This window comes from Chenopodium album, chromosome 18 (assembly GCF_948465745.1).
Source record: "Chenopodium album chromosome 18, dcCheAlbu1.1, whole genome shotgun sequence".
Classification (NCBI taxonomy): Eukaryota; Viridiplantae; Streptophyta; class Magnoliopsida; order Caryophyllales; family Amaranthaceae; genus Chenopodium; species Chenopodium album.
The window spans coordinates 7,294,382-7,309,977 of record NC_137851.1 but is presented as its reverse complement, the minus strand read 5'-3'; the positions used below and the strand labels follow the sequence as shown (position 1 = coordinate 7,309,977).

General features: G+C 36.4%; 2 protein-coding genes across 2 annotated transcripts; both read left to right on the top strand.

Moving 5' to 3' along the window:
* The first annotated feature begins 332 nt into the window (after positions 1–332).
* LOC145591691 (putative disease resistance protein RGA3) lies at positions 333–5,362 on the top strand. The gene is made up of 3 exons (XM_081648197.1): positions 333–681; positions 1,908–4,346; positions 4,411–5,362. Exons 2-3 carry the CDS (start codon positions 2,014–2,016, stop codon positions 5,360–5,362), a joined length of 3,285 nt encoding a protein of 1,094 aa, XP_081504323.1. The 5' UTR covers positions 333–681; positions 1,908–2,013.
* A 4,703-nt stretch (positions 5,363–10,065) lies between these two features.
* On the top strand, positions 10,066–11,301 carry LOC145591690 (uncharacterized). Its single transcript, XM_081648196.1, has one exon. It carries the CDS (start codon positions 10,066–10,068, stop codon positions 11,299–11,301), a length of 1,236 nt encoding a protein of 411 aa, XP_081504322.1.
* The last annotated feature ends 4,295 nt before the right edge of the window (positions 11,302–15,596 follow it).

The window sequence follows — 15,596 nt, the reverse complement described above, 5'->3', positions numbered from 1 at the left end:
TAAATCATGGAAGGAAATGAACTGCAGCAAAAAAGAAGAGAAGAGGAAGTAAGAGTGGAGAGAGAAAGTGAAAGAAGAAAGCACTCAAAGAAGATGAGGATTCAGAAAATGAAAAAGATAGGAAGAAGGTGCTCACGTGCGAGTCCAAAGAAGCTGATTTACAATATTGATATTGTAAACCCGATGTTAATAAACTTTTTGTGTTAAAGAATAACACCAAATCAACCAACTTTCCTTAATTTCCCTCCGTTTCCTGTGATTTATGAATTTATCCCCCAAACTTCCAAACTGAAACCAGAAATTTGTTCTCAGATTCGTCTATACAATTCAAACTCAAATTTATAATTAGGTTTTTAGTCCAAATTATTTCCACAATTACGTTGGGATTAAATTAGTGGTATCCCTTAAAAAATATTAGGGTTTTTAATTGGGTTGGCGTTGGCCTGAGCAAATGATTGATGGAGCTTTTCAGTAATGCTAATTGCAAGCTAACCCTAACTCACTTTGGGCAATTTTGTTTCAGGAATTCAGCTTCTATAGTGTCAAAGGAATGTTTGCGAGATTTTTCGTGGCACCTTAAAATTCAAACATGAAGAGGAAATGTACGAGGGCTCAATCGAAGGATTATTGTACGTGGTTCAAGTTCCCGTTTGTTGGAAAATGCTGCTGAACATAACTCTGGTACTATTAAATTTTTCCTTTGTCCTTCTATTCTTGATATTTGTATGTATTACTTGTAATATGTTATTGTGTTGTGGGGCGTTTGGTACGAGTGATAGGGATAAGAGATTACGATGGACTCAAGACTTGAAAGTGTCGTTTTTTTTGGAGATTTAGTTGACAAATTCACATGAAGTAAGAAATTCACATGAATTTTCACTTCTTGCAAAATGAGAGTATTTAATTACCTATAAAGACTTTTAGTGGAACTTTTCATGGTTAACCAAACATAATTTAGTATTTCCTAGGAATTCCAATAATATGGTAATGGTTGTGTTTGGTAACCAGCTTATTTGAGCAAAATTAGCTTATTTGACCAATATTAGCTTATCAACTATTAAATAAGCTAGCATAAAGTGTTTGGTGGAAAGCTTATTCAAAGAGCTTATTCCACTAAATAAGCTCTTTTACAAATAGCTTATTCAAGTATTATGATAAAATGACATTTATACCCTCATTTACTTTAAAAATCCTTTATAAAGTACCTGCTTATTGGTCATTTCACATACTCAATCAGCTTTAAGCAACCTGCTATTTACCAAACACTTTTATACAATCAGCTAATAAAATAAGTTAGTTTAATCATTTAATACAATCAGTTAGTCAAAATCAGCTAACACAATAGTTTCAGCTTTCAGCTTTAAGCTTTTCAACAAACAAGGCCAATATAAATTTTCAAGGAATTTGCATTTCCCACATTCAACCAAACGAGTCTAGTATAATTGATAGTTTGATACCGTGTTACTCCATATTAAGACTAAGGGCCTGTTCTCATACGTTTATTTTCACTTCAGCTCAGTTCAGTTCAACTCCTAATTTCCTTCTCTTATAAAATACGAAGTATTCAGTTCAACTCAGCTTAGTCAAAGAGAACAGACCCTAAGACTTAAGACTTGAAGGTCTTTGTTGGCACGGTGCTGTGAAGGTGGATGAATTAATTTTGATAAAACATGTTTTTTCAAGATTTAAAAGTACATAATTTCTCTTTGTTTGCTGTAGCTCAGCACCATCTTTTATGCAGATGTTTTGTCAACTTGTTAGATGAATATTGTTATTTTATTTCATGCACAAGGTAAGTGTCTGGCACTTTCTTCACAGTTACCATTGTGAAGACCAAACCACTAGACAATTTATTTATTTAAAAATGGCTGTTATACTGAGGGTTGGTGTCACCCTACTTTCACTAGTGAGCAGTCTGAGTACTCAAGTTTACACAACAAACTCAAGTCCATAGTCCATAAAAAGTTACAAAAAAGGGAGAGAAAAAGTGAGTGAAACATCACCAACACGAAAATGGCGGATGGAGTTATTTCCAATTTAGCTGCAAAAGCCTTGGAATCCTTGGCTAAATCTGCGTTTAAAGAGGCTGTTTCCTGGTGGGGTGCTCGAGATGAACTGAAGAAGCTTGAGAATACCATGACCTTTATCCAGGCTCGAGTTCGTGATGCTGAGAGGCGCCAAGAAGGAGACAATAGTGAGCTGATCAGGCTCTGGCTTCGGAAGCTGAAGCAAGTGCTGTACCGAGCTGATGACTTGTTTGATGATGTCCTCACTCTGGATCGCCAGAATCCGCGGGTTGAGAGGAGCACGCTGGCAAAGGTAGGCGTCTTATTCTCAAAGTCTAGTCCCTTTTTGAATAATAGAAGATTGGCTCATGAGATCAAGTCTATTAGGAAAGAACTGGATGAAATCAAGTCCAATATGGATAGCTTGAACTTGAGCGCCAATCTTGTTGTTGGGCTGCCATTGCCAATGGAGCGTTTGATAAGCAATAGGCAGACAGGATCTTTTGTGAAAGTAGAAGATGTCATTGGTAGGGAAAATGATAAAAACAATATTATTGAGATGCTTTTTGATCCCAAATTTGATGATGGGAAAAGGATTACCGTGATTCCAATTGTCGGGTTTGGGGGTCTCGGAAAAACCACTCTTGCTCAACTGGTTTTCAATGATGAGATTGTTAGGAAACATTTTGATCTTACTAATTGGGTCTGTGTACCTGAGGTTGGTGATCAAAATACTGTAATGAAGCGAGTTTATCAATCCTTCACCGGTGATAAAGATTCTGATAGACTCCTGGTTGGTCAGATTAAATCAGGCATCCAAGGATCTATCAAAGATAAGAAGTATCTTCTTGTCTTAGATGACATATGGGATGAAAGTAGGGATAGTTGGTTGGATCTCCTTATGTTACTAGAATGCGGTGCAAGTGGGAGTAGAGTTATTGTAACAACACGCTCTGCCAATGTCGCAAAAGCTGTTGGGACAACAGAAGTCTACAACCTAGGACTTCTAACTAAAGACGAGTCCTGGAATCTTTTCAAAAAACTTGCATTTAAATTGGGACAAGAAGACAGTAATCCTATTTTGACACAGCTTGGGAAGGAAATCGTTGATAGCTGCGGAAATGTTCCCCTTGCTATCAGGGTTGTTGGAAGCCTGCTCTATTCTGAAAACAGCGAGAGAGACTGGCAACGACTCAGAGATGCTCGACTCTCCAAGGCGAAGGTAGTGAAGGAAGACGATAACATCATGCAAGTGTTGAAGTTGAGTTATGATTACCTGCCTCCGGCATTAAAGCAATGCTTTGCTTATTGTTCATTGTTCCCGAAGGACTATGAATATAGTAAAAATTTTCTGGTGAAAATGTGGATGGCGCAAGGATATTTTGATCCATCAAGTATAGATACCGGAGAGCAATACTTTATGGAATTGTTAGGAAGGAATTTATTTCAGGATCCGAGAGAATATGCTGTAGAGGACGATGTATACTGCAAAATGCATGATTTAGTGCATGACTTGGCTCAAGATATAGCTGGTGAAGAGATGAAATATTTGGTTGAGCCTTTAGACCAAATATCTATTGATGGAGTTGTACATGTGAGTGTTGTACCAAATAGGTCAGGAGATGATGTATGGAAAGCTCCAGTGTCGTTGCTTGCTGCTAGGAAGATACGGTCATTTATGCTATCTGGCTTCAATCATCGATGGGCTGTAAAAGCGTCATCTCTTGAAGTGATGTTTTTGAAATTTCAGTCTTTGCGTGTCTTAGACTTATCTAATAAAAAAATCTCCGTGGTTCCAAATTCTATAGGGAAGTTGAGACATCTAAGATACCTTAATCTTGCATCGAGTACCATTAGATGTCTTTCTGATGACATATCAAGATTACAGAACTTGCAAACACTGAACCTTAGGTATTGCTCAGATCTTGTACAGTTGCCAAAAGATGTTTGTAAATTGGACTGCTTGAGGCACTTGCAAATTACTGGGTGCAAGTTGAGCGATCTGCCATCAGGATTTGGGAAAATGACATCTTTAATAGAATTAGATATATTTATAGTTGGGAAAAACCAGGGTATAGATTCATTGCCGCCGTTTATTTTTATGGGGAGTCTGACAATTAAATTTTGCAAGTGGCGAAGTGATGCTGTTCGGGAAGCAGAGAGGGCAAATTTGAAAAATAATCAGCAATTGAAGACTCTTATATTGGATTTTAGATCCATAGAGGAAGCAGAAGTTACTCCTAATATAGGTGAAATGGATAAAATGCTAATGTGCTTGCAACTGCCTCCAAATCTCTACCACCTTATAATTCACGGCTATGAAGGAGTTGAGATGCCACGGTAGATGGTTAGATGCGGTATCTTATCTCGTTCGCATTAATATTATAAAAAGTCATAATTGCAGAGTTCTCCCTGACTTGAGTCGGCTACCTCATCTCAAAGAACTTCGTCTTATGTATCTTTATAGACTGGAGTATATAGAAGATGAAGAGGACATCTGGGTGGGTGGTGGAGATGGAAGTAGAAAGTGTGGTTTTGGAGCCCACAATGTCTACTTCCCATCCTTAGAATTCTTGTTTTTAGGGAGTTTAAGGTCTCTAAAGGGGTGGACAAGACCATCGAAAGATGATGATGGTGAGCCAAGCCAGTTATCATTTTCTCGTCTTTTGAAAATGGATGTATATGACTGCCCCATGTTGATGTCAATGCCTCCAGCTCTGCCTCTAGCACCAAAGCTGGAGTCATTACAGACCAATCATATCAATTGGAAGGTGTTTGAATGCAATTTGACCTCAGTTGACGACGAGGATACGTCATCATCATCACCTTCAACACTTCTTTTCACCTCGCTAAAAGAGCTGGATTTATCTCGCAGTCCTGAATCACCAGCTTCTCTATCAATCGGCAGTAGGTTGTCTAATCTACAGAGAGTATCTATAGCCTTTTTCGACGAATTGACAAGTTTGATGATTTCAAATTCCATTCGGCATCTATCAATAGTGTGCTGCAAAAGCTTGAAAAACATATCAGCGAAAACTCTCTCCCTTGAAATCGACGGTGATGGTTTTGAAGAAGGGCTCTGTCAAAGTATTGCTTGCCTAACTACGCTTCAGAGTCTAACCATTCGTTCCCGTGGCTTACAGAAACTCCCAGAAGAAATGGGCAACCTCTCCTTCCTTCGTGAGCTGAAAATTAGGCAATGTCTAGCAATGGCATCACTTCCACAATCAGTACTAAGCCTTACCTCTTTACAGAAACTTTGTATCTCCAATAGTCCAGTTATGCAAAAAAGATATAAGAAGCCAAATGGCCAAGATTGCCACCTTGTCCAACATATCCCCTGCGTTGATCTGTAAGTTCCTCAACCCAACACTCTGTAGAAATTTTGTTCAACTTGTTCTTTCTTTTTATTTATTTTTAAATGGCAAACCTTTTGTTCTTAGCTCATCTTGTTCCTTCTTAATTCTTAAAACAAACTCTGACTTGATTATCTTAGTCTCTTTATCTCTTAGTCTTAGCTCATCTTGTTTCTTCTTCAAACAAACTCTTGATTATTAGAGGGAAAATAAAAGGTAAAATTCCCATAGATTGGAAAAATAAATACTTAGAATACATCGTATTTGATGAATTACTGGTCAGTTTGCCTTGATTGACTTTTAGTTCTTACGAAGGTGTTTTTGAACTCAAAAACTACAGAAGTCCTTATTCCGCATTTATTAGCTTAAAAATATTGTTTTCTGGACAAATAATCCCAGTTATACTAAGTGTGTGCTTTCTTTTTTTATTTTTTTTAACAGAGATTCAGATGAGTTTTGGTGAAATTTTCATCATACACCCGCCCAAGAGTTATACAAACGAGAAAAGAACATCGTGTGCAAATACAAAGTACACGATTGGAAAAAAAAAAAAAAACAATCAAAACGATTCTCTCCTTGACTTAAGGAATTGATTTGAAATTTTCATCATACACTCAAGTGTAGTGGTGTACCATGCTCATGGTAAAATCCAAATAAGATTTTGACAAATTCCAAACTGGCATGGAAAAGTCACAAAAAAGACAACTCGCAGAGTCACCAAGGTACTAAATAATCACCAATTTCTAGTTTATCTCTTTGTACACTAGCTCTATGGCTGCCATGTGTCCCTGTTTTTAGGTTTTTTTATTTTTTATTTTTGGTAAAATGTATAATTGTCAGAGATTATTAAAGATACTTCGACATAATATCTTGAGTCTTGACTTTCTTAATATTGTTTCTGAATTAATATTATTCATGGATTTTCAGCATATATTAGTCCATATCATTTGACTTTAGGGCTCGTTTGGTTGAATGTAGGAATTGCAAATTCCTTGAAAAATTGATTTCCCATGAAATTGAACTTAAAAAATTATAAAAGTTATTTGGTTAATTAAGGGAAGTGGAAATTCCCATGGGAAGTTCCACTTACCTAGGTCCCCCTAGGTAATTAACTTCCCCTCATGAATTTCCATTTCCCATGAATTTGTTAACCGAACAACTTCAAAAAAAAAAAAAAAAAAAAAATTCAATTCTTAGGATTTCCAAATTCCCATGTTTTTCTTTGGCAACCAAACAACCCCTTAGATTGCTTAATTCAAGGAGAGTATATTTTGTTATTTTGCACTCCGTACATTATATTTTAGGTTTCCTTATTAGCACACGTACATCTACATTAGAGCAGGTTATTCCTTCGACCTAATTTTTTTTCCTCCCCACATTATTCCTATGGCTACTAACATCATTCCTAATGATGTTGAAGCTAATTGTGCTCTGTTGCCAACCTCACTAATATTATCAAACTCAATTCAACCAATTATTTATCCTGAATAATTCAACTTGAGACTATACTTCTGGAATATGACATTTTCAAGTTTCTTCGTGGATCTCACCCTGGCCCCCTCCCTCCATATATTTTATATTCAAGTCAAGTTAATACTATGGATTAGTAAAAGATATATTTGATTATATATTAAATATAGATTATCACTCAAATATACTAATGTGTATAAATTATATGTAACACCCCCGATTTACTAACTGAAAATAAATAAGAATTAAAGGAAAAATAAACAACCTTTAAATAAAATTGCGGAAGCATACTCCTAAATCGGAGGTATTACTGCCACACTTGACAACCTGTCAAGTGTTAAGGCTTACAAAATCCCAATAATTACAACCCAATAAACTAAGTGAGCTATTTACAACTTTACAAACTCGTTATAGCATACTAATCGATCACTTGAGTTCCCTTTAGCTACGATCACTTGATCAAACCTGCTTATACAAACTTGAATGCTCACCACTTAGGACAAATTCCAAAATAGATCGTCGCAGGGCCACCATAAGAAAAAGATATGGCCGCAAACACAAGTAGCACAACAAAATATCACACACGTCAGCAAAAGCTGAGTAATAATCACATATTAGAGTATATAGAGTATATAATAAAATAATTGACAATACTTGCTCAATTAAACAATGTAGTTCGAAACTACATTACACATTGTACTCTGAAAAATAACCTTTATCGACTCAACCTCAAATAATAATCATTTACTCAATTCGTAACTAATAGTGTGCCATGCTCTTTGTTCTATACCTAGCCTTGGACATGGGTAATTCGAATAAAGCCAACAAGTACAAAAAATTGAATACTCCCAATAACTAGAAAACACCTTGAACCAGACCACATACGGGTCAATTCCCACTGTAGGGGACTATAGAAAAATAAATAATAAAGATTGTACCTCATTCTTAACTCATGATTACCATCTCCTTACCAACATGCCAATGATTAAGGTCTATAACGCCGAGCCTCAAACCAAGAATAAAATAATAATTCTCAACCTTTTGACCTCATACTTGATAATAAATAGTATCTCAATAATGACACAAGTTCTCAAATAACATGACAATTCGATCACAATATCTCAACTCTTAAAAAAAAATACTAATAACCCAAATATAATCAAATCTCAACCCAAAAACAATACTCTGCATTAACAACCCTAAAACCTTGATAAAACAATACTCCCTATAACAACAACATTAAAACCCTGACAATAATTGTACAATCAATATATACAACAAAAATAAATAATACCATACTCAAATCTAATCAAATCATATAATACCATAATAATTAATCATATATACAAAGAGTACAAATAATAAATCATATCACACATAACAATACGAAAATACAAACATCTCAAAAATATAGTGTGATTATATATAATAATTAATGTGATCAAACAACTCCAAAGGGCCGAGTGTGATTACCTTTCAATGAACTGCAATGGACGAAATAAGTTGGCAATCTTGCAGTTCACGGCTTTGATTTCCCAAATATATTGTGCACCTTCTCTTTTAATCTTATAATACAAATACAATTAATACATATGATGATGGATATTAGAGAATAAAACAAAAAGTTAATGAACAAGAATCAAATAGAATCTTTTTACAAAAATCAATTTTGGGTTTGGTTAACAAATCCCACGCATAAGAAACGAAAACAGCTGTTTTTTTTTTTTTAATAAAATACAATAACTTTATTAGGGTTTAAAAATAGTTTATATACGCTCAAAATTATAGAGTCCTATTTAAATTAAAATAGGGTTTTAAACCTTTCCGAACTCTAAAATAAAAATATGAGATTAGAAAAGTTTTTTAATAAATAAAAATAACTATTTTTTTTAAAAAAAATATATAATATAAAATCATAAAATATTCGAGTATTACAATCTACCCTCCTTAAAACAAGTTTCGTCATCAAAACTTAAAATAGAATTAAAATTTAGGGTATTACAATCTACCCTCCTTAAAACAAGTTTCGTCCGGAAACTTTAGATAAATAACTTACTTTTAAATTTGAAAGAAAGTAAAAATTAATAAATCAAACTTTTCTGTATAAAATATATAGATAGAGTACTAAAATATTAGGGGTATTACAATAGAATTGTTCTTGTACTCAGTAAGTGATGAGTTCATAATTATACTACAGTAAGGGCATGTTCTCATTGACTGAACTCAGTTGAACTGAATTGAGCTGAGCTGAGCTGAACTGGACTAAACTGAACTAAACTGAAATGAATATTTTATAAGAGAAGGAAATTAGGAGCTGAACTAAACTGAACTGAACTGACTTGAGCTGAACTGAATTTCAACGTAAGAGAACAGGCCCTAAGCTATTTTGTTTATTTGAATTTCAATTAGCAATTTACAGTGTTGTTTAATTGTACAATTGTTATTTAATGCACTAATTGATGAGTAAAATGTGTGACTCAATTGATAGCAATTTTGTTAATTTGAATTTCAATTACTACCTCCGTTAAATGTTATCTGCAACTTTGGAGCAGATTACGGTTCACGATGCAAAATTTGAGGGGTGAAAATTAGTGGAAGTTTAGATGATTTAATTAAAGTAGAGGAGAGAGAAAGGCTGACCCCCCCCCCCCCACTTGCATTTGAGTGGGGAAATCTGTCAGTTTTTGAGGGAAAAAAATTTCCCTCTTAAAATTTCACCAAATTTTCAAACTTTTTGAAATTTTTGGAGATTCAAAACTCCCACCAAAATTTAAAAAAAAAAAAAACAGATTTCAACATTTAAGAAGAGCATTTAAGAGGCATATAAAAGGAGCCTCATTCATTACACAAGCATTCATTGTTTCTCCCAAAAGACAAGCCATGAAAATATTAAGTTTACACCATTAGTTTTCCAAAAGTTAGTACTAATCACAGTGATTAATTCCCTAAATATCCAAAAAATTATCCTAACTACAGTCAGTGCTGCACATGATCTTCACATTGACAAACGCTTCATTGGCTTGGCACCTCCATCATCCATAGAGCCTAACAGGAACGCCCCTTCTTCACAAAAAAAAACTAGCAGGGACTCCTGTTTCATCAACCTAGAGCTGGAAAAAGTTCATGTGTAGTAAAAGTCATGGCAGAGTTAGAAGAAGGGGTGTTTTTGGAGGTTGATCCAACTGTTAACTGAAGAAGAACTAGCAGAGCTGTACTATGATTATGAAGAACACATGCAAGATTATGGCTTGTATGATGAATCTGATGATGAAGTAATGGAAGAACAGGGGCAGCAAGACAATGACCAACAAGGACAACAACAAACAGAAGATCAAGCCAACATTCAAGCAGCAACAAGCAGAAAACAACTTGATTTGCACAAGAAGAGGGAGATGGTAGATGCAATCTTACTCAAAATGCACAATGGCAACTTACCAAGAGGTTACATGCAAGAATTGTCACAGAAATTCAATGTACACAAATCAACAATTACAAGGGTTTTCAAGGATATCAAAAAACAGTTGGAACAAGGTGATGTGATTGATGTCAGGTCCAAAAAGTATGGAAGAACAGGGCCTAAACCAAGGGAATTTACTGATGAATTCCTACAGTCAGTGCCTCTGCACCTTAGGCAGACAGAGAGGAGTTATGCAGCAGCATTGAAGATATCTCATGTTACTCTTCACAATTTAAAAAAAAAAGGTAGGCTTAGAACCCATACAAGCAGCAACAAGCCAGCTCTTACAAGTGACCACAAAGTAGCAAGAATTAAATGGATTCTGTCACACATTAATCCTATAATTGGGGACTCAGACCCTACATTTGAAGATATGGACCATGTCATCCACATAGATGAGAAATGGTTCTATCTCAATCCAGATAAAAGGAGATTTTATCTCCTTCCAAGTGAGGAAGACCCACACAGAGTTCAACAGTCAAGAAGATTCAAACTCAAGGAAATGTTTATGGCAGTAGTGGGAAAGCCATTGTATGGGAGAAATGGGGAACTACTACATGATGGGAAATATGGGATCTTTCCTTTTACAGTCAAAGAGCAAGCAAAAAAATCAAGCAAAAACAGGCCTGCTGGAACATGGGAGACCAAGGCAATACAAAATGTGAACATGCAGGTCATTAGGGATATGTTGCTCACAAAAGTCATACCATCAATCATCTCAAAATGGCCACAAAGTCTAAGCAAAAATGTCACAATTCAATGGGATAATGCAAGACCACACCAGATTCCAAGAGATCAAGAATTCATTGAAGCAACAACTGCAAATGGGTTCAACATTCAATTGGTCTTTCAGCCACCTCAGTCACCTGACTTGAATGTGCTAGACTTAGGATTGTTCAGGTCAATTCAGTCACTACAGTACCAATCATTTCCAAGCAACTTGGATGAGCTAGTGGACAAGGTCATTGAGTCTTATGACACTTTCAAACCAGAGGTCAACAAGTACATTTAGATCACTTTGCAAAAATGCATGATCATGATACTGCAAGCAGAAGGGGATAACAAGTACAAAATTCCTCATATGAATAAGAAAAAGCTAGAGAATTTGGGCATTTTTCCAGACAAGGTGGAGGTGCAAAGGGATATAGTGCTGGGAAGTGTAGAGTATCTAAACACAATGTTTAGGCCAGCCACTCAAGGGACTCAAGATGCAGCAGAAGATATGGAAGTGGATGCAGATTAGGGGACTCAAGCCACAAACCAGGTTTTGCACACTGACAACATTGACTGCCACACATAACCACTTAACTTTTTTTTTTTCTCTTATGTTGTTGTTAATGAATAGGTGGTTAGGTGTATTTTGGTGATTTAGATTGAACTAACATGTTAGGCAGTCAAATGTGAAGTCTTTTGTTTATGTGCATCAATTTTTGTAATGACTATGTGAATGAAATGACAAAGACAACTTTTTGAAGTGTTATGAAAATACATGTCCATCAGAAAGGTTATCAATTGTGTTGAATACTACACTTCACAACATTGTTACCTCTACAACAATCTCAAACAAGAGATTGTTGGAGCAACTCAAATGTGTTAAGTGAAATTCAATGGAGTCCCTTCATCATTTGAAGCATATAAGTCACTAAGGGTGGAATTTCAAACAGACAAGGGGGACTCCACACATTCATGAGGCAAAAAGCAGAAGGGGGGGACTCATTGATGCACTGGTATAACAACAACACCAACCCATAGACATTGTTCTCTACAAAACATGATCATTGAGAACATTGAATATACCACACAATAAAACAATCAAACCAAACTGACCTAAGCTTTCATCATTCATCAATCACAATCCCTTGTTCCAACTTTCTTAGTACACAAACAGAGAGATCAAGGCAAAGAGATCAAGGCAACACTCTTACAATCAGACAACCAGCTTAAGGCAACATTATCATTCATTATAACCATATTATTCATGAGTATTACTGACCAAATCACCATCAATATAACCACTTAACATAATATGAACAAGATTCCAGCCACACATAGTATGTAATTAAGCCACAAGCATGCTCATCCAACAGATCCATAAAAAAAAAAAACAATCCACCAGCATATGGGCAACAGGACTCATATAATTCACCCACCAACAACATAATCCAGTAAAACCAAATCAAACCAAGCAACACATGCATAAAACCAAATCAAACCAAGCAACACACTCAAGGGACTCATGAATGTAAATTAAAGAGATTAGGGTTAGGAATCGTTACGAAAGCAGTCACTCAGAGGGTTGAACCGAACGGTTCATCCGCCTCACATAGCATTTGACCACAGGGACAGAAGAGCATCCAGATTCAGGCTGCTTGGCAGGAGAAGGAGAAGCCTCCTCCATATCCTCATCCTCATCAGAAGAAAGGATGATGTACTCATGGTCTGGAAGCCCACGCATCCTTCGTAGAGCAACACGCGCAGCCTTCCTCGTAGATCTGACCTTGGGGGGTGACCTAGGCCTCTTATATCTGGCCTTTTTCGGAGCCTCTGCAACCCCCAAAGCAGATTCAGCCACTAGATCTGCAGGAGCAGGAGCAGCAGAGCCCAGATCTGCAGGAGCAGCAGAGCTTAGATTTGCAGGAGCAGGAGCAGCAGACCCAGATTCAACCACCATAGGAACAGGGTCCTCCTCCCTCTTCAACTTCCCCTCCTCCTTCTTCAAACGTTCCTCCTCATCAATACTCTTGAGGACTTGACCCAAAGCCATGTATGTGTACAGAGTACAGTATCCACCAGTCTCAGCAGATTCGTAGAAGTCACGAGGAAAAGGGTTGCCAGTTTTAAAACAATGGAGGAAGTGGTTGATGAGATTCTCCTCACCCTTATCATTTGTCGCAAGGTAAGCATCTTTCAAAGGATCGAGGTTAGGCATACTCGTGGGGGACTCTTTTTTTGAGAAAATGGTGAGATGCGGAGTAGATCTGGAGAGAAAGAGAGGAAGAATGGAGGTAAAAGAGGAGAGAGAAGGTGGGAAACGATGAACTAGGGTTCATCTTCTGAAGAAGATTGAACAACATAAAGGGAAACTCAACCATCAGAAATTAATTTTTGGTGGTTGGGGATGTCAGTAAATGAAGAGAGAAGGAGGGAGATGGGAAAATAAAGGGAGGGAATCATTAGGTTAGAGTAGATCTGATTAGTTTTAGGTTAGTGAAATAAGATTAGTTTAGGAGATAATAAGGGTAGTAATTAAAAAAAAAAAAAACTTAAGTAAGGGTAAAATGGTGATTTCAAGCGTTTTTGTTTACTAAAAATAGAAAAAAAAATGGAAAGTTGCAGATAACCCTGATCATCCCGAAATGGCAAAAGTTGCAGATAACATTTAACGGAGGTAGTAGATAGGTTGTTTGTACTTACCAATTACCATGTTGCCGAAGTTAACCTACCATGTTGCCGACGTCATAAGGTCGCTTGCCTAGTTGTTCAATTTCACATGCCTACATGGAGGTGTTCCAAACGGAGGATTGTGAGACAATGAAATTATGTCTCGTAAGGGCAATATAGGCATTTCATACGTCATTTTAGAGATGTCTCATCGAGCCGTTAAATCATACCACTGGAACTTCAGTGGTACAAAATACACTTTTAGTAGTATAAAATGTAGTCTCAGTGGTACTAAAAAAGATTCAACTAGAGTTTCAGTTGAACAAAATATAGACTCGGTGGTAGTGGTCCCGTTGAATTTTTGTCCGTTTTGCACGTGAAGTGGGGCCCACACTACCTTTTTCACTCTTCCTATCTCTCTCCACATTTCTCTATCTTCATTGTACCTTTTTAATTTTTTAATAGTTGTGAGACACTTTACTTTGTCTCACAACACTCCCTTTTTACTTCCTTGTACATGTCCACTTACTAATCTGACTCATCAGTGTGTAAGCTCAGTTGTTGAAATGGCAAAATAGATTGACAAACTTTGTCAAACTCGGCAGCCCTCCTAAATAATTGTAAATTTCTAGTGTCAAATGTACTTTGCATATTCGAATGTATGGCCTTAAAGCCAATAATTCAAGAGAGCAGCATAATACCCACGGATCGTTTTGATATATGGTTTGTGTTTATCTAGGGGGTGAAATCATAATATCATATGAAATAGGTTTTACTCAAGAACAATATAAAACATTTGCTCTTATTTACAATATTTCTACCAGTTAAACAATTGTTGTTTATTATGAAGCTCAATTTGTATTTTCTCGTAATTCAAAGTGTTTAACCATGATTTTTGTAACTTGTGACTTATGTAGTTATGTGACAAACTTCCATGCATGAAAACGTTGCTTGTCAATGGATGTATTTTAAAATTATTTTATCAATTGTTATAAGTAGAGTGATTTGTACTCCCTTTGTCCCAAAATGATGTGCCTGCTTCTCATATTTTACGGTAGCTGATATATTAGCTATGCACATCATAAATGCAGTTGGAGTCTGAAGAAGCACCAAGCATGAAATTGCAAAACTTATCATAATTGTGGGAAGAACGATAGAGGGAGCTTTTCAACCTCAATTCTGACCCCAAGTCAGTACAAGAAACACAACTCGAAGTCACAATTATGCAGAGTTGTCGAGCTCCATGAATTACCTGAGTTATGTGCTGTGTTTTGTATTAGCATGCGTTGTAATCAACCTCCTGTCCTCAACAGAAAGTAGAGGCAGTAAAACAAAATCAAGTGCTGTTTCTGCTTTCCTAGCATACTGCACTGCATCTCAATCTTCTCAGTCAAGTGCTAACAATGGTAACTTGTTCAGTGGCCTAGGCAAGGATCATTTCCTGGCCAAGCGCTACATGATAGACGTTTATGTGCACTCGACCATCATTAAAATTCAGTGGCTTGTTTGCCAGCTGCATCATCTGAATGGAAGATTTACTACGAGCTCTCTGCAATTCTCTGGTTTTCTACCTACAGACTCAACAAAAGTCGAAGCATCCAAATCAATAAGATTAATGATCTTCCCTATGTTTAGAAGAGTGGCAGCAAAGGTGGTAAAACAGTGGATAAGAGCTAAGCAGCATTCACCACTTCCCTCAGTTTGTTATTGAATGCCTTTTATAAATAGATCCATATAATGTATTAATGTATGCATTTAAATAGTCTACAGAGTTTGGATTGCCAGCTTTTTCACAACTTCTCCATAACTCGTACCTGTTCTACTAACAAAGTCTCAAATCCTAGATTGACAATCCATTAGGTATCCTATAATTCGGTCAACTAAGGAGTTTACAATATTATATGAACTCGATCACAATCTTGACTT

Excerpts from the sequence above, each read along its gene's own strand:
- LOC145591691 (XM_081648197.1), top strand. The coding sequence starts at position 2,014 with ATGGCGGATGGAGTTATTTCCAATTTAGCTGCAAAAGCCTTGGAATCC. Across the intron at positions 4,347-4,410 it reads GAAGGAGTTGAGATGCCACG|AGTTCTCCCTGACTTGAGTC; the intron begins GTAGATGGTTAG and ends TCATAATTGCAG.
- LOC145591690 (XM_081648196.1), top strand. The coding sequence starts at position 10,066 with ATGCAAGATTATGGCTTGTATGATGAATCTGATGATGAAGTAATGGAA.